We start from the raw sequence: 26427 nt of genomic DNA, 5'->3' as shown, positions 1-26427 counted from the left end.
CTTGAAATTTTAGTGACGAATAACAACAGTTAAGTTAACTGTATCTTTATCGAAGAACACATCCCAATAACACAACCTTATAGTATCATACCTAACATATCCAGTAATAAAAACTTATAATTAGTAAATCATACGTAGTTTACATTATAATATTATTAATATTATTATAGCTATAGTTGTTGTTATATGATAAGACAAAATTCAATAAATTTTTGGCCCACTATGCTCACCAGCTAGAGAAAAAATCGACTTTTATTTCTTCTGGAAACTATTAAAACCACGAGAAAAAATCGAATTTATTTCTTCTGGAAAACTATTAAAACCACAAAATGTAATAGCATGAGCTATACTCACCTATAATAGGGCATGCACAGGAAAACATTTAAGGACCCTAAAACACACCATAAAAGAGTAATTAGTTATATTGTAATTCTCTGATTTTAGCAGTCATGCCTATCACTAGAGCTATCAACGAACTAAACATTCAGTGAACAATTCGTGAAGCGTTCGAGTGAAAGTTCGTTTAATTTACGTTCGTTCGTTTAATAATTGAACGAACATGAACAAGATATTTAATTCGTTCGATTAACGAACATGAACAAAGGTCCCGTTCGTTCAATTGTGTTTGTGAACGTTCGGTAACGTGTTCGTTAATATTCGTTCATGTTCGTTTGTTTATGTTCAATAAATATTTTTGTACTTTTATTTATTTTATCTCAGCTTTTTATATTCTCTAATTGTATTTATCTTATTACCCTAACAATTAAAACCTTTTCTCACTTTGTATATGTATCGTTCCCCTTTCCTTATTAAATATTCACATCAACGAACACTATCAACATATGTTCCACAATTATGGCCTCAAGTTCCAGCGCTGCTCTCCCAGCCATCCACCTCCATCCTCTTTCAGTTTCACCAGTTTTGTTTGTGTTCGTTAGTGTTCATGAATTTCTTAATGAATGAACACGAACATAAAATCTCGTTCGATAAGTGTTCATGAACCGTTCGTGAAGACGTGAACAGATTTATTTTCTTAATTGAACACCTTGTTCTTGTTCGTGTAATTTGTTTACAGCACTACCTATCATGCTAAATAATAAGAAAATAAATTACGGGTATCTATCATTAATCTCAACTATAACACCCAACTAAAATGTTGCTGAATAATCATCAAGTGGGTCAACAATCACCTCTCCATATATAAATATGCTTAATAGGTGAACGGGTGGAGATAAGCTTAGTTTCGTGTACTCTATCATTAGTCACCTCTACACCCTTTCCATTTTACAATTATATCAGTTTCATACATACATACACACAAGTGCATAAATTCACTGATCAGATCAGATCATTCTCTAGTTGTATAATTAATGATGGAGTTGGGTAGCATTGTTGATTTTCTAGAGAACAAAGTTGTATTAGTCACAGGTGCCACAGGTTTTCTTGCCAAAAGTAAGGCTCCTATCAAGCACTGCCCATGTAGAATATATTGCAGTTGAAGTAGCTTACTAATATCTATGTAAAAATGCAGTTTTTGTGGAGAAGATATTAAGAGTTCAACCAAATGTGAAAAAACTATATCTTCTCATTAGAGCTCCTGATGCCCCTTCTGCCTCGCAACGGTTTAATACGGAGGTATATCGATCATTCATTAGAGCAATCATATCTCTTCTCCTATCTCCATTTCTATAATTACCCTAAAAATTACTACATGCTCTTTCTCTTAACAAATAAAATAATATTTTTATACGTTTATCATTATCTTTTCCCTCTCCCCCACTCACAATCCCTTTCAAAAAAAATATTAAAAAATTAACAGGAGTGTACAGTGTCCACCAAATATACAGATGAACGGTAACATTTCTTCTCTCATCCACTCAAAACCACTTTTTATAATATGACGTAAAAATGCAGAACGAGAAGAATGAGATGTGGTAGATATGAGTTTTGATCCCAAGATATATGATCTATCTTATTTGGCTGATTGAATATGTATATGTAGGCAGTGGCTAAGGAGTTGTTCAAGCTCCTAAAAGAGAAACATGGTTCAGATTTGCACAAGTTTTTGTCTGAGAAAGTTACTCCTTTTGCCGGAGACATCACTTGTGAGGATTTGGGAGTACAAGGCTCAAGTTTGAAAGAAGAAATGTGGAAAGATGTTGATGTTGTTGTTAATGCGGCGGCCACCACCAACTTTGATGAAAGGTACACAGACATGTATATATATTAAAATAAGACAAAATTTATATGAAAAGAAGTATACATGTGATTAATTTATTAAGGGTAAATTACATTTTTCGTCCTTTATGTTTGTAGCGGGTTGTAATAGATGACCTTTAACTTCAATAATTACAATCACAATCCTTTATTTCGAAAACTCATAACACATTTCGTCCTTTACCACTAACCAGGTTAATCTTACAAGTTAAATCTAGTTATGTGCAACACACATGTGGGCATTTGAGTAATTTTACCCCCATTTAGTTACATGAAATAGAAGAAAAATTAATATATTAAATAAAAAATCTCTACCCCTTTCTCTCTCCTTCTGAACCCTCTTCCCCTCTCTCTCTCTAACAAACACTACACAGCCTACCACCGCCACCTGTGACCACCACTGCTGCCGGAATAACATCAAATCCGACCCATCTTCATCTCATCTCCCTCTCTGGCCAACAAATCCGTGATGAACGAAGGCGGCGGCGGTGTGGTGTTGTGGTATTCCGGCGGAGAAACCCTAAATCAGGCCGCCATCTCAAATAACCTCCTCCGCCGCCATCTACGCTGGTTCCGGCAGCTGGTAATCCAACGACTACCTCTGAAATGACCATTTTGGTTTTTGAATCTCTTTTGATGTTCTTCTCTGCGTCCGTTTCGAAGCCAAATAGATGGTCCATTGGTGGATTGAGTGGTGATTGTTTGAAGGAGAGTGCTGAAGATACCGGGGGTTGTTGATGAAAAGGATTTTGTAGAGTAAGTTTTTTTTTAGATCTGGGTTTTAGAGGAGATGAAGAGGATTTTTGGAGAGAGAGAGTTCTTTTGAATTTTGAAGATAAATAACAATTTTGTATTCTGCAAATTGGGAGTTTGAAGATGAACATAACAATAACAAGATCTAAACCAGTTTAGAGAGTTGGGGATCTGGATGGAGGCGGAGGTGGTGGCGTGGTGTGGCGGATCTGGTGGTGATGTTATACGTCGGCTGGATTTGGTGGTGGTGGGTTTGTGGTGGCCGGATCCGGTGGTGGTGGCTGGGATAAGGAGGTGGTTGCGATAAGGAGGTAGGTGGTGGTGGAGGTCGATTAAAGTGAGTGGGGGGATAGTTGACCAGGAGATTTATGTGAACTATATATATATTTACTTTTTTAAATAAACGAGTAAAATTACTGATTTACCCTTATGTGCAAGTCACATGATCAGCCTTAACTTAAATTTTTAACCTGGTTAATGTTAAAGGACGAAAGGTGTAATGAGTTTTCCAAATAAAGGATTGTGAATGTAATTATTGAAATTAAAGGTTATCCGTTACAATCCGATACAAACATAAAGGACGAAAAGTGTAATTTTTTCATTTATTAATATACTAGTTTTAATTCACCCTATATTAATTAGCAAATTTGCCTTCCCACACAATAATGCTATTCAATTTTCTACAAGATCATGTGCTATTCATTGCACGTTTTGACACATAATCTTCCACGCACTCCTTGTAAACTGTCCAATCAAAACTACATACCTCATTTTCTTGGTATATATAAATACAGAGGACCGTTAAAATGAAACATACCTATATATATATATATATAAATAAAGGTAATAATGTAATATAACAAATTAAATTATGGTATTATTTACGGTAATCTAAAAGAATAAGTTATATGTAAATCAATAATGCCAAGATTAATAATTTTAATTAATTATTATTAAAAAAACTCAAAGCTTTTGCACGCATACATATAATACAGGTGAGTTAATTTGTTAACCATGTAAAAATGGTGAATAGGAGGACCATTATATATATATTATATATTATATATTATATATATATATTGTTAGAGAATCTTGATGAATAGTAATTTTAATTTTATAATAATATATAGCTTTTTTATTATTTTTTATTTTTAATAACATATTTTTATTTATTTTTCTTTTTTTTAAACCATATATTTCTTATACCGTTTTCTAATAATTCTCTTTTCTTTTTTAGAACATGTATTATCAATTAATTTGATACTTCTTTAATATTATACGTTTATAACTTTTTCTTAAAACTTAAGTACGTAGTTATGATTGATTTTTTTCCCGGACATTCCGTTATAAGTTTTGTTAAAAACGAAATTGTACTTATAGTAAAGTGTTTATTTGGTATCATAAAACAGTACGGTGACAAACTAAACCGTTCTAATGGTTTAGTTTTCTAAACAACATTTTTTATGTTCAAATCATGTTTGTTTTACATTATCATTTGCTCGGTTTCACCGTAACGCGCGACGAAAAAAACTAGTGAGTTTTAAATGTAAAAGACTCATTTTTACATAATTTTTTTCCGAAGCTTTTACATATAACACATGTAGAAGTCGTTTTTATAATAAAAATACGGTTAAGAAAAAAGTATAGAAAAAAGGTAGTAAATTGTGTTTTTTATGAGAACGGTTTTTAAACGTGTTTATATACCAAAACTCTGAAAAACGGTTCACATGGAGTTAACTAACTACACGGACGATCCATGTGGCTTACCTAAATTAGGTATATGATTGCAAGTCTGTCTCAACGCACGAGTCCTTCATACTAGTTATTGATTAAGAACCATAAAACTTAAAAAATAATTTATGTTAGGGGAAAGATAGTTATATATCACGTCTCTCTTTCTCTATAAAGAGGGCAGGTCATGTACAAATGGGTTTTTTGATGAGAAAGTGTAGGGCAGATCGAAGTTGTACATGTTCTGTGATTTAGGGCATGTTAAACCCTATGGTGATGACAAGAAAAGTAAAATTGAATTACCCTATGGCGTGGACATGTTGTTGTGAGAGGGTCCAGCATATGACATCGTGTCATTTATCAACTTGTCCAAGAATAAAGGAAAGGTAAAAAAAACCATTTACCGTGTGTCGGCGACTAGGGTTGTTCAAATTGCTCGGCGCTCGACGCTCGTTCGATGCTCGCTCAAAAAAAGCTCGGAATTTGCTCGTTCGATTTAGCTCGATTGAAAACATACTCGCTTCGGATCGGTTCGGTTTGTAAACAAACCGAGCACAAGCAAAGGTCCGCTCAGTTCGGTTCGGCTCGGTTGGCTCGATTTATTTTTTAATATATATATATATATATATATATATATATATATATATATATATATATTTGTGTGTATCATTTTTAATAAAATGATTAGAGACCAACATCAACAGAGTGTTTGGTCTAAGATCCAAATAGAGCTCATTTATGTAATTAAAATTGAAATCCAATAACAATAGTCCATTGTCCAATACTTAAATGTCCATTTGAGTAATTGAGTCAAAATTTCAAATATTAAGATGTGAAGCGTTGATCAGTACTCAAGTCTCAACCCGCCATTTGATTCAGAAGTAGAAGACCTTGATCAGAACCCCCCATTGGCCATCGTTATTGTAGGTCCGGCTAGGAGGATCTAGTCGCCTAATCCTTGTATACAAACAACCCCGGTTGTGCGGAATCCAACCGAGATAGCAAACCGAGATAGAACACGCAAATAAACAACACACAAGATTCACCGATTAACACCTCTGTATTAATACGTATGAAAGGATCAGTTACAAGCTCAATGTTTACAAATCTACTCTGTAAACTCTCAAAGTTCTCTCGTGTGTGTGTGCTGTGCTCTCTGTGTTTCACTCTGTGTTCTCCTATGTTTTCAGTCTAAAGACTGTCTATTTATAGCACCAGACACCACGAAACGGAACTAATCTTGGCGAATCAAACCAACATCGACGAAATGGAAACAAGTGACGACGAAAGGGAATCCATGTCGACGAAACATTCTGTTTCGTCGACTTCCAGTCTTGTTTCGCCGAGATTGGGCTTTGGCCCAAAGTGTGAGGCCCATCTTCTGTTTCGCCGCAATGCAATCCAGTCCAAGTGTTTCTCTGATCTTTGTTTAGCCCATGGACTAGTTCAAGTCCTTTATGTCTTGGCCTGCTTGTAAATCTTCAAGCACACAACGGAGGAATGTCGTTGCCCGAGCCGACATACGTCAAGTCAAGTCGCGTCCACAAACATGTATCAACAAACTCCCCCTTAGACGCTACTCGCGAGATTCGCCTTTCATGTCTTCTATGTCGGAGGATCCTCAAAGTCTTCACGTCTCGAAAGCAGAAAATGTATCAACAAACTCCCCGTTTCATGTAGGAAGTGTGTTGACAAACTCCCCCTTAACATAAGCTCTCCCTTGGGTTATGCTCGTGAAAAACTTGATCTTCAGTATTTGAGATCCTTGTGGTGTTGATGATGGTCAGCGGCAACTCGATCATCTTTATCATTTGATTGCCTTCACGTCGTGTCTTCATTCCGAAGCTTGTCATCGACCATGTTCTCCTTGCCTTTAGAATCTGCACATGCAAGAAATCTAAACGCGTAATGAGAACAACTGCTTGGAATATAGTTAGTATAAATAAACGACACACGAATGACCATATTTCTATTAAACACCGTCCGACGGCTTGAAAGTTTAACAAATTTATCAATTTTAGTTTCTAACTTTCAAAACTTGCAAATTTCGACCGTTTATGAAGATTTAGTCAATTTGGTTTTTGTTCAGGTTTCAGGTAACGAAGACTCGAGCTCCAACATCGTACGATCGAAAATAAGATAGACATAAAATCTTTTTGGCTTTTAGAAAGTTTATATTAAAACACACATAAAATCTTTTTGGTATTTTGAATATTTCGAATGTAAAGACTGAAAGCAGTAAATAAATATTTACAGACATTCTTTTTGCGAGTTTCGAGGGTAAAAGAATCATATCAGTGTACGGTCATGCCAAAACGCTCTTGTTGTTCAATTAGTTAACATTAAGATAAGCATCCTATAACGATTATCGGTATTGTTGTCCACATAAGCTCAACTTATCAGATGTAATCATGTCGAGGGGATACGTTAAGGTATGATTTATACTTACCGACCGGTGTTCATCCACATCACGACACATCCCCGTATCAAGGTATGCACGAGAGTTCATCTTACCGGTGAGTATACCGATTATCATCTGTTTGACCGTATATGATGTGAGATTCTCACTTATTTGATTTGAAAACAAGCCCTATGTGATATAATCACTTATTGATGAGGAACTTGATTTTCGATGCATGAGGGCACAGGAGCAAGTCCGTGAACAGGTCAGTACTTTCGTACAGCAGAGAGACGAACTTGACTCCCGGATAAATATGATATTTTATAACTTATTTGTTTGGACATGTGATTGTTGATCACTTATTGAGGTCGTATGCAGTATGTACACGTATGTATAGTATCATGGAAGATCTAGACTTGCGTCCCCGTTATTTTTCGATAAAAGATACAACCATGATACTCAGATGATAAGCAGCATAAAGACCGAATATCTCAGAACCTCGGCAATCTATCAAACGAAATTTCGGTACTAAGACCATATGCCAATGAATGGTTCCCACCTGATCTTTAGTCGATTTAAGATTTATATCACCCTGCACACTTTAAAATGATTGTGAGCCTACCGATACATCTTATATAGAGCTGCTTATCGTTTTTCATTTAAGGTTTAAAGAGGTTTGGATAGACCACTGATGTACTATCATTTTCTCTTTTGCTCGCCAGGAAACTCATTTTTTTTTTCTATTGTTTTTGTGTTTTTGAAATTTTTTGATGTTTTTGGATTTTCAAATTGGATTTACTCCCCCTAAAATCAACAAACTAAGATAAAATTTAAAAGACACAAAGATATGTACAAAAATGATTTTCCGATGTCGGTTTTACTCTTGCTTGACCTTAATGTCGTTTACCAAAAATAATTTTAATCAGAAATGATTTATCGAATTTTGGAAAAATGAGTTGGCACGTCGGTAAGCGGTGTGGACCATGACAACGTTGATGAGTTTCATATTGAAACGATCACGTGTGAGGTGATATTAGAGTTCAACGTGTCAGGTCAAAGAGTGCTGTACGAGATGATAATAATTCATAAAGCAGCTTAAATATCGACAAGCATAGGAGAGATTAGAAATTCAAAACCGTATCCTGCAACTGTTTCATGCATTGCAAGGAATCTGAGCGCTCTCCCAACTGGATATCCATCCGGTGTGGATTTCAAGGTCGATTTTTGTAGCTACTTCACTTAATCCGAGAAAACTCTTCACAGCAACAAGATCATAAACCTCCGGGTTCGGCTGGTCTTCCACATTGCACCAGCGAAGGTCTTTGTCTTTCTCTTTGAGAAGTAGTGTGCGGATGTTCAATCCTCGCCAAGGCATCTGCACACATTTCATTGTATTCTTTCCTGAGGACCCGATCAAAAACCATAACAACCAAATTTTGGCACATTTTTCATCTGGTCGAATTTTTCAACTTCATTCCTTTTTCACCAAACATTCCTTCATCGGAATTTTTGTCTTCTTTTCCCTTTTCTTTCTCTCCATCAATGGCAACGATATTCTCCTAGATGTAACAATATTTTGGAGCCTTATGTCGCCGATCTTGTGCATGGACGCTCCACTATCAACAATCGTAAGACTATCAATAGTTCCTCCTGGAACATCTTGCACACTCACTCAGACATTAGTTGGAGAGGGGGACCCAAGCCTTCACAGACTTGGGTCGTCCGTCATCATCGAGAATTGTGACATCCATTTCCCGATGATTTGGAATTGCTGTAGCTCCCCCTGAAACAGTTACCGATTTTGGTTTCCAAATCTGTTTCAGTTTTTCATGTTTAACATCCGATTTGACAGATTTTGTTTGGATAACCTCTGGTTTTAATGCCTTTTCAATTTCTTTTCGTTGTTTCTTTTTCTGTTTCAATTCTCGTTGTTTAACAAGACGAGGGTCCTGTTTTGGTGAAACAGATCTTTTATGGTAATTGTTACCATGGGGGGTTCAACCTTTGACTTTCCCTTGGTGAGATATGGACAATTCTTAATGATGTGTCCATACTCACAGCATTCAAAGCATGATCTCCGCTCAACAAACCTCGGAGTATGATAACTGTAAGAGCTTGATGATGAACTTCGTGATCTTGAGGTACTTGTTCCTACATCACAATGGTTTGTTTGTTGTGTATAGTTGTTTTGACTGTTTCTTTTCAAAATTTTACTTTGTTTAACAAAATCCGTGTTGGATTTGTTTTCGAAAGTTTCAATTTTATCAGTCCCTCTTAATTTCACGAAGTTTGTCTTCCGAACCTTTTTCTTGTTTTAGCTCTGTTTGCCTTTCCCATTTTCTTGGCCGACATGATTTTGTTCACAGGGATCATCAACCTTTGCTTTCAACTTATGAAGATATGGACAATTTCGAATTATATGTCCAATTGTACCACATTCAAAACATGATCTTCGTTCAACAGTCCCCGAAGTATCATGTGATCGTCTTGCCGATGATGATGAACTTTGTGATCCCGAGGTACTAGGTTTTGAACTGCTTGGTTCATTTCTTTTCAAGACTGTTGCTTGTTTAACAAAATCTAAGTTAGATTTGTTTTCAAACGTTTCAATTTTATCCGTTCCCTTTGATTTCACAAAGTTCACATTCTTGTTCTTCTTTAGATTCGGCTTCCTTTGATCTTGAGTCGTGAATTTTCCTTTTGGCTTGGTGTGATTTTGCTGCTTTTTCACTATTGGTAATTTTTTATTGCCATATTGTTTTCGAACTTCGGCCTTTGGAATAGGAGGGCACTGTGTTACCGTAACACGTGATCCTGTCTTTCCCAAAAACTTACTTGTCGAATTTTCAAAGATTTTACTGATTAAAGATTGATTAACATTCTTAATAGGAAAATCTTTGTCGGAGTAAATTTTATCATCACCAACAAGAGTGTACAGCAAATTCACACTCTCCGACTCGTTTGCAGACGAGGACTCGATTGCAATAGTCTTAGCGGGTTTTGCAGGAGGATCACATAAAATATGATTCTCAAGAGGTATGTCCTCTTCTTTGTTTACCGCATCAGACTTTGCTGGGTTAGTATCATCGGATTCATCATCTGAAGAATCAGCATCCTCAATAACAACTGGACGATCCTGATTTGTTTCAGCAGAAGACACGCATGTATCTGCTGATACATCTGAATCTGATGATATTTCTTTCTTGTATCCAAGTCCTGTTGCAAATTCCTTAATGTCTAGAGGAACAGATGGTTCAAAGAAAGTTCTATCCTCCTCGTCAGGCATTGCATCATAACTGTGTCTCACAGGTGGTGGACATTTCTTGTAACCTATGCATGTGACATCCCGTTTCTCTTTCTGAACGTCAATGATGTGATCCAACACATAGCTAGAGCTCAAATAACTGTCTAGCTTAAGTTGGATCGCCTCACTTTCAGTTTTGACACAAGCCATCTCCTTTTGCATTATCTCAAGGCGAGTTATATACAAATTTATATCAGTTTGTTTTCTGGAAACCATTTTGGTTAACTCGGTTTTATCTTTCTTTAATTTCTCAATTACCGATTTGAATTCCTTTTCATGGTTTTCATAAAACATGTTGGCTTCAGTGCACTTCGAAAGATCCACGGTCAACTTTTGGTTGTGGATGAATGTCACATCATATTTCTCTTGCAAAGCCTCGTGTTTGCTTTGCAACTCACACCACCTGGCATTCAATGAAACATGTTTGTCTTGCAAGTCAAACAAACTAGCTTGTAAAGAATCATGTTTGCCTTGCAACTCAGACATGTTTGCCTCTAACTCAGCACATCTAACACTTAATCTATCACAATTATCACAAATAACAGCAGTGGGTTCATTGACACATACCTGACTGGAATCACTATCAGATGTTGGCCTTTCTGCATCAGGATCAATAACCTCCCTTGATGATTCACATTTAGATCCATCTTCGCTTGAACTTGAAGTTGTATCATCCTCAACTAAAGTTGAAACATCTTCATCTGAACTACTGTCATGTTCAGAACTGTCGTTATCTCCCGAGGATTCACCATTGCTGGCATCTTTGACAATTTCAGCATACAACGCCGTTTTTGTCTCACTACTGTTCCTTGGATCAAGAGATGATGGTGCTACAGTAGAACGATGGTGTTGTACAGCAACTGGTGATAATGGATTTCCATACAAGTCTGTTGTTCTTTCTGGTTTGGGAACTGATTGTATTGGATTTCCGTATATGTCTGTTGTTATTTTCGGTTCACTTTGCTTTTGACTGGTAACCGATGCCCATTGTTCTGCCGTAATTCGAGATCGTGTGGTAGATTCGGCCCATGTTGGCGATAAACCCGTACTTCTATATTTTCCTTCATCTACAGACGGAGTTCCCCACCAACTCGGATTCATGTTATATGTGTAAATAAGAATCTCACTTTAAATCACACGAAACAGACACTTAACACAATTTTGCAACCCTTCTGTTAAGTTTGAACAACAATCACGACGAAACAGAATGTCAAAACGAGTTAAGTAGTTTAAACGACGAAACGGGCCCAACTCCAAACTAAGGCCCAATGATTATGTTGACGAAACAGACTTATAAGGTTAGACCAAAGTCAAGTTCGATGAAATGAGATCCTGTCCTTTTTGGCCTTCCAGTCAATGAAACAAACCACGGCTCAAATAACTTTCGGTGAAACAAGAGGCCAAATGTAAAGCTTTGACGAAACGGGCCCAAGAATGCTTAAGGCCCAAAGATGAATCACGAAACACAAGCCCACCTGTTGTTAATGACGAAACAAAAATAAAATGTATTTGATTTCTACGAAACACAAAGGTCGACGATACAGGCCCAAAACAAATTAAAGGCCCAAGAGTGCTTGACGAAAATGGCCCAGTTTTTGCTTGACGAAACAGCGACGAATTGAAGTTCTGTTTCGTCGAAGAAGTTTTGGCGAATCAGATTTTTGTTTTGGGCTTCCTGTTTCGTCAAATATGTTTCGTCGAAGTGAACTCTTATTTCGTTGACGGCGAAACAATTTCTGATTCGTCAGTTGATTGATTCGTCAAAAAGGTAGCAGGAGTTGGTAAACTTTTCAAACTTTATCCTTTTCTGACACAACAACAGTGCTTTCGGCTCAGGATATGCTTGTTTCACCAAACAAGTATGGTTTGGATTATTTTAATCCTTTAACACTTCTCAATGCACAAACACTTTTCACATATAATTTTCAAGGATCAAAAAGTAGATTTTTATGAAGAACACTTGAAGATTGTGAAGAACACAATGAACTAGTTGAAGTTTCCGGTGAACCGAAGCTTTCCGAACACACTATTTTGCTAAAAATGTTTAATAAAAACCCATAACTAACATGTGAACATGAGAAATAACAAGGTTTTTAACAAAACATAAAGCAAAACAACAAGATTAAACCTGATTTTAAGATGTTTTTCAGAAAAAGTAAGCTTTAGAAACCCGAAAAACAACCCAAGAACACTCGGTTTTAACAAGGAGAAGAGCCAAGGCTCTGATACCACTTGTAGGTCCGGCTAGGAGGATCTAGTCGTCTAATCCTTGTATACAAACCACCCCGGTTGTGCGGAATCCAACCGACATAGCAAACCGAGATAGAACACGCAAATAAACAACACACAAGATTCACCGATTAACACCTCTGTATTAATACGTATGAAAGGATCAGTTACAAGCTCAATGTTTACAAATCTACTCTTTAAACTCTCAAAGTTCTCTCGTGTGTGTGTGCTGTGCTCTCTGTGTTTCACTCTGTGTTCTCCTATGTTTTCAGTCTAAAGACTGGCTATTTATAGCACCAGACACCACGAAACGGAACTAATCTTGGCGAATCAAACCAACATCGATGAAATGGAAACAAGTGACGACGAAAGGGAATCCATGTCGACGAAACATTCTGTTTCGTCGACTTCCAGTCTTGTTTCGCCGAGATTGGGCTTTGGCTCAAAGTGTGAGGCCCATCTTCTGTTTCGCCGCAATGCAATCCACTCCAAGTGTTTCTTTGATCTTTGTTTAGCCCATGGACTAGTTCAAGTCCTTTATGTCTTGGCCCGCTTGTAATCTTCAAGCACACGACGGAGGAATGTCGTTGCCCGAGCCGACATGCGTCAAGTCGAGTCACGTCCACAAACATGTATCAACAGTTATTCGATTTCTCCATCGCCACTCGCCAAGACGACAACTCGCCAGGTTTGCTTCAATCAGTTCATTCAATTTCCAACTTCCGATAAAACAAGGGTATGTTTCAATCAGTCGAAAATTTATCTTCCCGCTTAGCTAATCTCGATAGAACTAGTTGCGTGTTTTTGTTTTCCTTGTTATTTGTTAAATTTTTACGTGTGTTGACGAAAACTGCACTTTATTCTAATAACTGGCACTCCCATCGTCATTTTCCTTGTTTGTTCTGCGACGCTCGATATTCGCTCGACTTTCGTTCGAAAAATGCTCGGATCGAAAGACGCTCGCTCGACTTTAGCTCGGTTGAAAAAATGCTCGGTTCGGTTCGGATCGGTTTGTAAATGAACCGAGCACGAGCAAAGGTTTGATCGGTTTGGTTCGGCTCGTGAACAGCCCTAGCGGCGACAGGTCGTCATGATAGGGCTACTAAATAGCGCGTTTTTGTTTTCACAAAGTATGCCTAACCTATGACGACGACATGTTATCGTTGTAGGTGGAGGTATGCCGATGACTTTTTTTCTTCGCTATATGATTCAATGCAACATAAGCTTTTTCTTGTAGTGATTACTTTCTATAATAATATATTTTTTTTTCTTAAAAGGTTAATGAAACTCAGTGAATAAAAATACGAAAAGTATAAATATCAAGTAATATTTTTATATAACTTAAAAACCACTGTCGGTGCGGTTTTCCCACTGACGTTACTAGTTCCCCCCGCCCCCAGCTTTAAATTTTCATTTTGGCCCCTCTATTTTGTTAACTATTCTTTTCTTCTAATTTTTTATACAATGAAAAATCTCCCCCTTAAGTTTCTAATATTGCCCTTTTACCCCGGGTTTTTTATTTTTTTCTCTTTTGTGTTTTTAATTAATGTATATCATGTTTACGTGTCACTATAAAACTTAATACATTTCGTTTAATCGTACCGTATCTTTATACATTTCCTTTGTGTGCTTAAAAACATTAATGTCATTGTGCCAGCTCATTTAACGAACATTACATATACCCTTAAACACGTAGTATAAAAGGTGTTCCGTCGTAACGCACATACACCTTATTTTCATTCTTTAACTAAAGATAAACTATTTTCTCATGCGCTTATTTATTTACATGTCAATTAAAATTCAAGTTTCAATGTAAACGAAAAAATTCATGTTTCGGAGTTCGACGTAAATGGTATAAACTTATGTTTCGACTTAAGTTTCCAAGAATGAGATGGGTCAAATATAATACGTTTTCATGCTTATTTTTATGTACATTTTCAGCTGGTTTACGTTTTGACGTAAATAAAAAAAAAGTTATTTTTCACATGCTTATTTTTAAGCACGCGTCTATATAAATTCAAGTTTCAATGTAAATGGTATAAATTTATTTTCGAAGTAAAGGATATAAATTCGCGTTTCTAACATATTTTTTCTCGAAACGATTCGGGTCAAATATAATACGTTTTCGTGCTTATTTATTTTTATATACGTTTTCAGTTGTTCTACGTTTTTGACATATGAGTCACTGTACGTTTTAACGCCGTTAAGTCTTGATGCAAATATAAGGGTGGTGTAGTGGTTAGGTGAAACCCCACTAAACAACCAACCCACTTTAGATTTCGTTTATTTTCTACGTTATAAATTTGAGTTACTTTATTGTTTGATCCAACCGCAATGCTTATATAGGATACATTGAGTTATATCGGATACGTCAAAATATGTGGTTGACGCATTACCTAACGCTTGGATTAACCAATTCGATGTTTGCGATGTACCAGGCCACAACGCGCGCTACCTTTGTTTTTATATACCATAATTGATAACTTAATTATCAATTAATATCTCTAAGGGTCATGGGAGTCGATCCTGGTGAAGGGATGGGAAGACCCTGTCCTGACCGGTAACACCACCCCCCGAATCTGGGGTTCTTTTTTAACCAAAATCCAGTGATGCCTCACCGATTCACGAAAAAACCCAATGAAAGACACAACGGTCATGTGACCATTAATATGTTTACATAAAAAAAATAATCCTATTTTCAAACATTTAAATTAACATGTGATAAATAAATAATCCTATTTTCAAACCTTTAAATATCAACCATTTTTTTTATAAAATCTCTACACACAAAGCCTACTATTCTTCTCTCTTTTACACACACCATCACAAAAAATCTTATATCTCACTTATGTAATTTTTAAGTAGTTTTTATTTTAATTATGTACTTTGGATTTTAATTAAGAAGTTTTATTTCAATTATCTAATTTTCTTTTAGTAATGTAGGTGGTATTTCAATTATGTAATTTTTTTAGCTAAAAGCTTTTAAATATTAATGTTTAAAAGGTTAAATTAAAACAAAATAATTTAGTTTTGGTGATAATAGGAAAATGTGTGATGACGCCATACCATATGAGAAAATCTGGGAAAAAATCTAATGCATTTCCCAGGGAAATCTAGATAACTCTCTTGTCGTATTTGATTATTTTAGTAATTGAACATTATGAATTGTGCGTTTTTATTGTTTCGATTATATTATTCAAAATCGTTATAAATTTTTACACATTGTTGTTAATTGGGTCTATTTGACGAAATCGTTTTAATAATGTTTTTTATATGTCATATATAAATATGTCTATAGGATTATTAGTGAATGTTTTCACAAATTAAAAAAAAAATCGCTATACTTAAAAAATATACATGATTAATAACTAATAAAATAAAACAACCCTCATGGGTGATAACCTAGTTAAAGTTATATCTATATTTTGTTATTTGTCTTTGGAATTAATGCTTACTTGGTTTGTTGTAGATATGACTTGGCCCTAAATCTTAATACATTTGGCGCTATAAACGTTGTGAACTTTGCAAAGAAATGTGTCAACTTAAAGTTGCTTCTCCATGTGTCAACAGGTAATTATTTTTCAAACCTTAATTGTTTTGAGCTTTCTTGAGGAAAAAAAGCAGTTAATATATATTTTTGGTGACTCGCCAATCAATCATCTAATTTAAAATATATGAATTCAGCCTATGTCTCCGGTGAGAAGCCAGGATTAATGCTTGAAACTCCATACCACTTGGGAGAGTCACTCAATGGAACAAATGGGCTTGACATATATGAAGAGAGGAGGATTGTTGAGGATAAACTTAAAGAGCTCAAATCTGATAATAATGCTAATGATAAATCCATTAAAATAGCCATGAAAGATTTGGGATTGCAAAGGTATATAATTTGATCTTCTCTTTTGCTTATTTCTTGTTTTGTTAATACAAATTTTGTGGTACTTAATATGATTAGAAATTTTCTTATAGAGCAAATCACTATGGTTGGCCAAATACATATGTTTTTACCAAGGCGTTAGCGGAGATGGTTATTACGCACTTAAAGGGAGATATGCCACTCGTTATTCTTCGTCCATCAATCGTTACCAGCACCTTCAAAGAACCCATACCTGGTTGGGTTGAAGGCATTAGGTAAATGATTCCTGAGTTCCTTTTCGTTTGAGAAGACATGAACTATAAACAAATAGACAACTAGTTTGAGATTCAAACACAAGAAAACATTAGCGGAGCTTGACAAAAAGTTTCACGGGGGCGAAAAGCCATGAGTCCCCAAAAAAAATTTCCTATCCCTATGTTTCAGGTTATGTATTCGGGCCGGCTATTCGATTCGGGTCAAACAATAATAACTCCAAATAAAAGTAAATAATCTTCATTCATTAAAAAAACTGTTCTTACACATAAGAAAAAACTAGATACAAACAAAAGACCAAAAAAATTATAATGATGCGAAAATATGTATAAAGGATTGAAGGTTTGAAGGTTTCAAGAAGTATGAAAACACAGAACCTTTTTTTTTTCTTCTTTTGTTGAAGTTGAAAAACATAGATAGGGCACAAACATCTTTCAATTAAGACAAAAATGAGCACTCAAGTTTCATTTATATACAAACTAGTTTCAAACTTTATTTAAACTCACTTCAAGTTTAAAAACAATTATAAAAAATTACTAATAGCTCCATTCTTCACTTTTTTTTAACACAATATGAAAATGTGTATAAATTTTTTGGACAATAAATTTAGTAGGGACATGGAACTTTTAGACAACATAATTGACGAGGCGGATCTATACAATTTTAAAAATTTTGAACAAAAAGTCAGAAAAATTACACTGCTAGCCGAAATATTGGCGGTGGCAGGCGCACCCCTTGCACCTTAAAAGGTGCGCACATGACATTGCCAATGTTTTCAAAATTTGCAGGACCATTGATAGCTTGGCTCTTGGTTATGGCAAAGGCCAATTAACATGTTTCCTAGGAAATCCTGAGGCTGTATACGATGTGGTGAGTTCAAGTTCAATCATAGATCTTACACATTTTCAATATACGTTTTGCAAATCCATTGTCTTGAAGATGTTAGTGATGTGGAGAGAAATAATGGTAGGTACCGGCTGACATGGTGGTGAATGCTATGATTGCAACAATAGCTGCTCATGCAAATAAAACTAGTTCTGAAACAATATATCATGTTGGATCTTCTGTATCAAACCCTGTAAAGTTCAGCAGGATTCAAAGATGTGGTTACCGATATTTTTCCGAGCATCCATGGATTGGAAAGGATGGCAAGCCTGTAATTGTTGGTGAAGTTACAGTGTTGAATTCAATGGCTAGCTTCCATAGATATATTAGTCTTCGTTACTTGCTTCCTCTACAGGTTTGTCTTTTTTTCTTTTATTCCTGATACTAATTCCTCTTGCATGTGCGCGCATCTACATAGTCTTGGGTGTTGGCTTCGTCCCTTCGATTTGATCACACAAAAACAATCACGCGAACAATATTGAACAAATGGTTCGACTCTTTTTGTTGTAATAAATCGGAAAAATAAACACACATATAACTCAAACTCAAAGCCCCATTACATACTACGCTACCTCTAACTCCTACTATTACTTGAAACAACTAGATACTCGTACACAACTTACGTGACAAATACAACGACAACAAGAACTAACCTTGGGTTATATAATTCCCTTGCTTGACCCTTAAGCTTAAATACTTCTTCCTATTCTAATTAGAATGCTTCAGCCAACTCAAATTCAAACACAATAAAACAATTAAATTAAATATAATTCAAATAAACATGTATTTAATTAAGTTGAATTATCCCTAAGTGTTACTTCCTTATCTCGTTTAAAACTCCCTCTCAACATTTGCTTCACTGTTTCGCTATCATTTACTATTTGTAACACTCACATCCTTTTGAGCTTAATTCTTAGATTTGCAGGTTGCTTTTTCCTGGTTACAACTTTGCTAGTTTCGAGATTACCCGTTTGATGATTGTTTATAATTGCATTACCCAATTCCATCCATGCTTGATGTATGCTCCCTCTCGATCTCAACTCCTTCAGATGGATCGATCAACTAATCATTGCATGAAAGCCATGCAAACTTTGATATTAGCCTCGTTAGTTTGTTGACCTTCTTCTTTTCTAATTCCCTTTGATTCTTCGTCATAATAAATCGTGATATAAGACAGACTTTCCCTCTCGTCCAGTTTGGTCATGGTAAAGTTGGTTTGTGAAGAGGGTTTTAAACATAAAAACAAAGCAAAATAAAAATAAATGAAAGAAATAATCAAGAAGAATCACTTGGATCCGACTTTCCAATAATGTCTTAAATTAACTCTTTGGTTAACGACTTTCCAATATCATTGTACGAAAAAGTCGCCTCTTAGGTGTGTCCTCCCGAGTACTATGCGAAAGAACCCACCTAAATTCATCATATGAAGAAAATGAATTTGTAAGCTATTAATGCCATAAAGTGGTAGGTTTCCTTTTTGGGCTAATGTTACACTCAGTTATATTGGTCAGAAGCAGTAAGGCAGACCATCACGCAGTGCCAGAAGAAATATTAAATAAATTTTGATTATAAGGTTAGACCCATTATCTACCATGATTCCCTCGATTGGTGCTATCTCATCAAGGGTAGTAAAAATGTGAAAAACCAAGTCCTTCCACATCGAATATACCACTTCTCCGTGCATGGCAAGAACTTAAACCAAACCACACTTCTAAGCCCCTTCTAAGTAGTTAATGTGTATTTATAAAGATGTAAAGACACAAATGCTTGAATCAACAAACACAAAGTAATGGATGGATTAAAGCTCATTTTCAATATAAAAAAATCATATTCAAAGTCATTAACAGACACCAAATGAAAAGTCCAAAACTAAGGAAATAAAAACACCTTAAAGGTTCGGATTAAACAGGCTTGAGTGTCGATAGGTGACTTTAAGGTAGGCGCCTATCTCTTATTATACTATAGCAAAGAGAGAAGGTGGGATTATCTTCACCAAGTGATGCAAGAACTTTAGCCAAGAAGGGCCATAATAATGAACATCATCAAGCTTGTATGAATAAACATGTTAATCAACAAGATTGAATTGTTATGAATATAAGTTCTTACAATCTTGAATCCTAAGACAAACCAAACTCTATACAAGATAGAAATGTGGTGGATAGTGATGGAAAGTAGTCGATAGTGGTGGTGAGTGAGAGAAAGTGCTAAAGGATGAATAAAATGACAACTGGTTTGAGAGTCTTCTACATCTATTTTATCTTTATTGATCAGAGTTCGTACATAGACACAGGGTGTGCGAGATGAGGCACGACCTAGGTTAACTTTGTGGGTGACTTTTTCCTTAGATTTGCAAATATTCTAAGGATATGCCAAGGGACGTGCAAAGGGAGGCACGAGCGGTGACCTATTTTATCTTGTATGCTGCAAGGTTACACATGGGAGTGTTTGATCAGGCACGATCCCTTGTCAGGAATCATCTTTTGTCTTTTCGAAGGGAATGAAGCATGGGGACGTGTGGCTGGAGCACGGGGGCATGTGACTCTTCTAAGTTTTCTTGCAAAAGTCATGTTTTTTGTCATGAATTTGCTCCTTTTGTTGGTTTATGCATTTTTTAACTCTGAAAATCAAAAGTAAACAAATAAACAACTTATTTCCAAAATTAATACAAGAAAACGATAACAACACCTTTTCTATATATAATACCCTTGCTTGACCCTTAAGCAACTAATTCAGACACGCTCCATATAAATTTGAGTTTTCTAAACAAAAAGATGAGTTGGACCCATAGCTGTAACAAATAAAGAAGAGAACCTGATTATCACCTCGACTAGAAGGTTTTGATTCTGCCAGTGTTAACATAATAACAAATTGATCTTTCTGCTTTCATTCTCTAGGTACTTCAAATTTTGAATCTTATACTTTGCCAAGCTTTCGCTAGCACATACAAGAATCTTAACCGAAAGATAAAGTTTGTGCTAAGGCTAGTCGACCTTTACAAACCTTACTTGTTCACAAAAAGCCTGTAAGTATCAATAAATCCAAGTTCAAAATAATTGTGCAACTTTTTAGCTTGTTTTGTCATCTAAGGTTTCAAAACTTAACAAACAGCTATGACGATACGAATACTGAAAAGCTACGTAGGGCGGTTAGAGAGATTGGAGATGAAGAAACAATCTTCTTCTTTGATCCAAGGATAATTGATTGGGAGGACTACTTCGAGCATACACACCTTCCAGGTGTAAGACGTGAATTCAAATGATCAAATTAAGAGATCATTATACAAGTATACCGATCATATATATGTTTCGCCTGTTCTATATACCATCATGCAAGAACTGTACAAAGGAGGGAAAAGAAGTATCGTTCCTCATACATTTATCTTTTATTGGATTATACGTCGTTGATCAACCAATTATTGTGTTTATTTTACCTGTAAAGAAAATTTCATAAATTATATTGGTTAGTGTCTTATATCTATTTGTTCTAATATTCTTTATGATTAATGAATGCATGTATTCGTTCTAATATTCTTTATGATTAGTGAACTATGCGTACGTCAAGATGGTAATTGCAACATAAGCATGCATTGCTTACAAGATGAAACCAAAGCAACACTAGCATCAAATATTGTTTTTTTTAATCGGAGCATAACAAAATTGAACATACATTTAAATATTTTCTTTTATAAATTTAAAGGTTATTCTGTATCAATTTACTTTTTATGACAAGATATGTTCACACTCTTTAGTCTTTCATCGTCCTTTTTCGGGATATTGGATGTAAATAACCTTAACTTTCATTCATCAGATTTGTATCATATCACTCCCAACTTTCAACTTAATTTCTTCTGGCACTCCCAAACTAAATGAACACTAACCCAGTTAGTTTTTGTTGACGTGGTACGTGTATGGTGACGTGGCATCTGATTTGGTTGTTTTTATGATGTGGCAGCTGATGTGGCACTGGATTGGTGACGTGGCAGCTGATGTTAGCAAACTGAGTTAGTGTTGGGTTAGTTTGGGAGTGTTATAGGAAAATAAGTTGAGAGTGATATGGTACAAATCGAAAGTTTGGCGTGTTATCGGCCAATTGATAAAAGTTAGGGTTATTTAAATCCAAGAGTTAAATGTCATTTTAGTCCCTGTGGTTTGGGCCATTTTGCAAGTTTAGTCGAAAGGTTTGAAACGTTGTCATTTTAGTCCAAATAGTTTTAAGCGTTACCATTTTAGTCCACTGGGTTAACTCCATCCATTTTTATGTTAGCTAGAAGGGTAATTCGATCATTTTATATGGTCGAATTACCCTTCTAGTTAACAGAATTACATATAAAATGATCGAAATGCCCTTCTAGTTAACAGAATAAAGGGATGAAGTTAACCCAGTAGACTAAAATGACAACGTTTAAAACTATTTAGACTAAAATGACAATGTTTCAAACCTTTGAACTAAAATGACAAAATGGTCCAAATCACAGGGACTAAAATGGCATTTAACTCTAAATCCAGTATCCCTATTTTTCTATTTGTTACGATCACAATTTAGGAGAATAATTATCTATATTATATCTATATTAACTGAAACTTGCGATGAACAGTAACTATATTATTAGTATATTATAATAATTAAAATTAATAGTTATTATAATTAATTAATTTATTTTACCCTATACTATATATACCATTTAATAATTTGATTTTTATACCCTTCAAGGGTAAAGATCAAATAGGAAGTTTATTTTGGCTAGGAAGTATAGGAAGTAATCTTAGCCGTTCATCATATTTTTTTAAATTTTTGTACGCGGTGGCATTTTCGTCTTTTTACATTATCATATCTTCGTTCTAATTCAATTACAGATTCTGTTACTTCTTTTCTTAGTTCATCACTCTCATAACATAATTGAAGGTTCTGTAACCCTAAATCACCGTCGATTGCAAATTCATCTCTTTTCAAACATTAATCTTGTATCGTTCGTCAATTCGATAACTTCAATGTCTTCTTCAAACTCTGCTGGTATGTTTAGCTTCAATTCGGAGTAAAATTTTGTTATTTTTTCTGAATTTCTTTGTTTTACGTTTTATAATTCGTGGTTCTGTAAGTAATATTTGATTTTTCATAAGTTTAATAGTTATTGTTGTATAATTAAACATAATTTGTTTGTTTTTTTTCTTCATCATTTATTGCGTTTTAGTGAAGAGTTGCGTTTTATGATATTAATTAAATTGTATGAATATAAAACTTTTATTTTTATGTTATATAAAGCTTTAACTGTCTATAACTGTTATTGTTGTACAATGTTTTGTTTATTCATCATTTTATGCGTTTTACTGAATGTATTGCGTTTTATGATTTTTTAGATAATAGTTCATATACAAACCTTAAAGGTTTGTATTTCATATATTATTTTTAACTTATTTTTATGATTTAATATTAAACACATTATTATATAGGATGCATTGCGTTTTATGATTATTTGTTAAGTGTTTCAGATCATATGATGCGTTTTACTGAAGCTGTTGCTTTTTATGCTTTTTATCCATATTAGTCTATATATAAACTTTAAATGTTTGAATTTTAAATTTTTATTAATATATTTTTTGGTTTATCAATAAAAACATTATTATGTAAGATGAATTGCGTTTTAAAGTTTTTTTTAATTGTTTCAGATAACATTTCCAAGTGGGAGGAACGTGTATGCATAAACAGTGGAAGAAAGTTTTTCAAACCTAAAGTCAGTGGATCCATTACACCTGCTGTTGGAATGTTTTTTAAGTCATTTGATGAGGCTTTTGCGTTTTATCAGAGATATGCACTTGCTGCAGGTTTTTCTGCAAGAAAAAATACCTCTTGGACAAATGTAAATGGTTTAGTGAAAATAAGATATATTGTATGTTCAAAAGAAGGATTTCATGTTAGCAAAGAAATAGATTCTGGTTCAGTTGAGAATAGTAAAAAGATTGTTAGACGTAATAGAGGTTCAAAAAGAGTTGGATGCAATGCTCATGTGAAATTAATATTAGAGAACAATAATATGTATAAAATCTACTACTTTGAAGAAGAACATAATCATATCTTTGTGGAAGATGAAGATATTCATTTCTTGCCGGCTGCACGAAGTATCGATTATGTGAAAGAAAGTTTTATATCTGGATTGTCAGCAATCAATATTGGACCTGTTAAAGCATTCAATATTATGAAAACAATGTATGGTGGTTTTGGTGAAGTTGGTGCTAGTAAAGTTGATTGTAAGAATTATAGAAGGGATTTGAATCTTTATATCGGAGAGTATGATGCAGAAATGGTAGTTAGGCGTCTTATTAGGAAGAAAGAATGCTGTCCGGGTTTCACATGTGATTATGTTATTGGTGAAGATAGAAGATTGAAAGGGCTTTTCTGGGCTGATGAGCAATCAAAAAAAAATTATACAGTTTTTGGTGACATATTTGGTTTTGATGCTACTTATAAATCAAACAAGTAAGTTTTTTTTCATTTATTGCGTTATATATTCTATTGCGTTATACATTCTGTTCTAATTTCTAATGCTTTTTTAATTTGTTTTTTATGCAGGTATGATTTGGTTTTTGTTCCATTTACTGGTATTGATAATCATTATAGGAATGTCACATTTGGTGGTGCATTACTTGGTTCGGAGACTGCAGATTCTTATAGATGGCTTTTAAGGTGTTTTGTTAATGCTTTTGGAAGTGAGCCTAAAGTTGTTGTTACTGATCAAGATGCTGCAATGAAGAGAGCTATTAAGGATGTACTTTCAAGAAGTAGGCATAGGTTATGTATGTGGCACATATGGGAGAAATTGAAGACAAAGGTATTAACTGCGTTTTATGATATAACAAACTGAAATTTTAATTGTTTTATTATTGCGTTTTATGTATTATACAATAAGATCACCAAATATTTTTATCAATAGAATTACAAAACAATTGCGTTTTACCATCAATTCATTATGTTTATCATTTTCAATATATTGTTTTTAAATTATTGCGTTTTATGTTTTATAATATTATTACTTTTTTATTCAGGTTGGTCCTGTTTTGTCTGCAAACACTGATTTTAATACAAGAATGACTCATGTTGTTTGGAATGATACTATTAGTCCAGAAGATTTTGAAACTGAGTGGCATTCAATAATGTCTACTTTTGGATTGGAAAATCATGAGTGGTTAAAAGATATGTACGATCTTCGATTTGACTGGATTCCTGCTTATTACCATGGAGAGGATTTGGCTGGTCTTATGCGTACTACTTCGAGATGTGAAAGCGAGAATTACTTCTTTGGTCAGATTTGCAATCCAAGATGTACACTTGTTGAATTTTTCACTCATTTTGAGACTGCAATGGATATTCAAAGGCATGAGCATAGGAGGAATGATCATGATACAAGGTATATTGAGTCTAAGCCCTGGAGTGACTTTGTATTGGAGAAACAAGCATCAGAAATATACACCAAAACAATTTTTAAGGATATTCAGATTGAAATTGATGCTGCCATTACAAAGTGTATGTCAAAGTCTCTTGATATTGTGGGTGATGTTCAATATTTTGAAATAAAGGATTTCAGACAGCCATGCACATCTTTTTTGAAGGTACTTTTTAAATTTATATATTTTTAAATATCTATTGCGTTTTATTATTCCATCATTCATTGCGTTTTATCATTATATGAAAATATAGTTTTATCTGTATTATAATTAAGATTCATTGCGTTTTATATTTAATTTCACTAATTTTATATAGCTTTTTAATCTTATTTACAGGTGCAATACAGCAAACAAGAAGATGGATTAACAATAAGTTGTTCTTGCAAACGGTTTGAACAATTTGGTATATTATGCCGGCATATATTTTACGTTTTACGGTATGATGATATAAATGAGTTTCCTAGAAGATATGTTCATAGAAGATGGATGAGAGATGTTGTTTCTGTTGGATCAAATCATTCAAATATTCGGTTTGATGAAATTGGTAGGAATAGTGAAATTGATAAAGTTTATAGAGAAATCGTTGTTGCAAATGAGTATGTGGTTAATAGGCTGGTTGGCGATATAGATGAGTTGTGTCGTTACAGGGATCATATTAAAAGTTATATTGATAAAGCGGATGAGGTTATGGTTGCTGCGCCGCCTCCTAGTCGCAAAGAAAGATTTGCTGAAATTGGAGGGAACATAGAAAAATCAGATTCTATTATTCGTGTGCCGATCAAAACAAGGACCAAAGGATGCGGTGTACAAAAAAGGATCAAGTCAAATCGTGAGATTGCAATTCAGAAATCATCAAAGATCCAGAAATCGTGCCGTGTATGTGGTGAAAAAGGACATAACAGTCGCACATGTAAAGATAAGGTTTCTTCTAATGCTATAGGTTCTAGCAATGCAATGTAATTATGTATAGAAATTCTGACAAAATCAGATATCAATAAGTAAAAAAAAATTTGTCATTGCGTTTTATGATGTATATGTTTCATCTCATTTTATTACTGAGTTTTATAATATCCATCATATTTATCAGTATGTTTTGGTTAATTGCGTTTTATCATACCAACAATATATTGTAATTGCGTTTTATACATGAACAATATAATTTAAATTGTATTTTTTGATTAATGCGTTTTATTGTAACATAGATCATAGAACAAATTAAACACGAAATGATGACAAAACTAAGATTCCAAAAGGGATTTCAAAATCACATGACAGCTTTTTTTGGAAAGTTGCGTTTTATGATAACAGTATATTGTTATTTCGTTTTATATATAGAACAATA

General features: G+C 34.5%; 2 protein-coding genes across 2 annotated transcripts; both read left to right on the top strand.

Moving 5' to 3' along the window:
• The first annotated feature begins 386 nt into the window (after window positions 1-386).
• On the top strand, window positions 387-21176 carry LOC110898091 (fatty acyl-CoA reductase 3). Its single transcript, XM_022144823.2, has 10 exons — window positions 387-1452; window positions 1532-1635; window positions 2003-2205; window positions 16105-16205; window positions 16320-16515; window positions 16605-16766; window positions 17553-17634; window positions 17735-18004; window positions 20544-20671; window positions 20758-21176. The coding sequence occupies exons 1-10, from the start codon at window positions 1371-1373 to the stop codon at window positions 20906-20908; spliced, it is 1479 nt and encodes a 492-aa protein (XP_022000515.1). The 5' UTR covers window positions 387-1370; the 3' UTR covers window positions 20909-21176.
• A 1461-nt stretch (window positions 21177-22637) lies between these two features.
• Window positions 22638-26111, top strand: LOC110901015 (protein FAR1-RELATED SEQUENCE 5-like). The gene is made up of 5 exons (XM_022147870.2): window positions 22638-22659; window positions 23313-24120; window positions 24214-24472; window positions 24687-25250; window positions 25422-26111. The coding sequence occupies exons 1-5, from the start codon at window positions 22638-22640 to the stop codon at window positions 26043-26045; spliced, it is 2277 nt and encodes a 758-aa protein (XP_022003562.2). The 3' UTR covers window positions 26046-26111.
• Window positions 26112-26427: the final 316 nt, after the last annotated feature.

This window comes from Helianthus annuus, chromosome 13, assembly GCF_002127325.2.
Source record: "Helianthus annuus cultivar XRQ/B chromosome 13, HanXRQr2.0-SUNRISE, whole genome shotgun sequence".
Classification (NCBI taxonomy): domain Eukaryota; kingdom Viridiplantae; phylum Streptophyta; class Magnoliopsida; order Asterales; family Asteraceae; genus Helianthus; species Helianthus annuus.
This window is presented reverse-complemented; position numbering and strand designations above follow the sequence as displayed.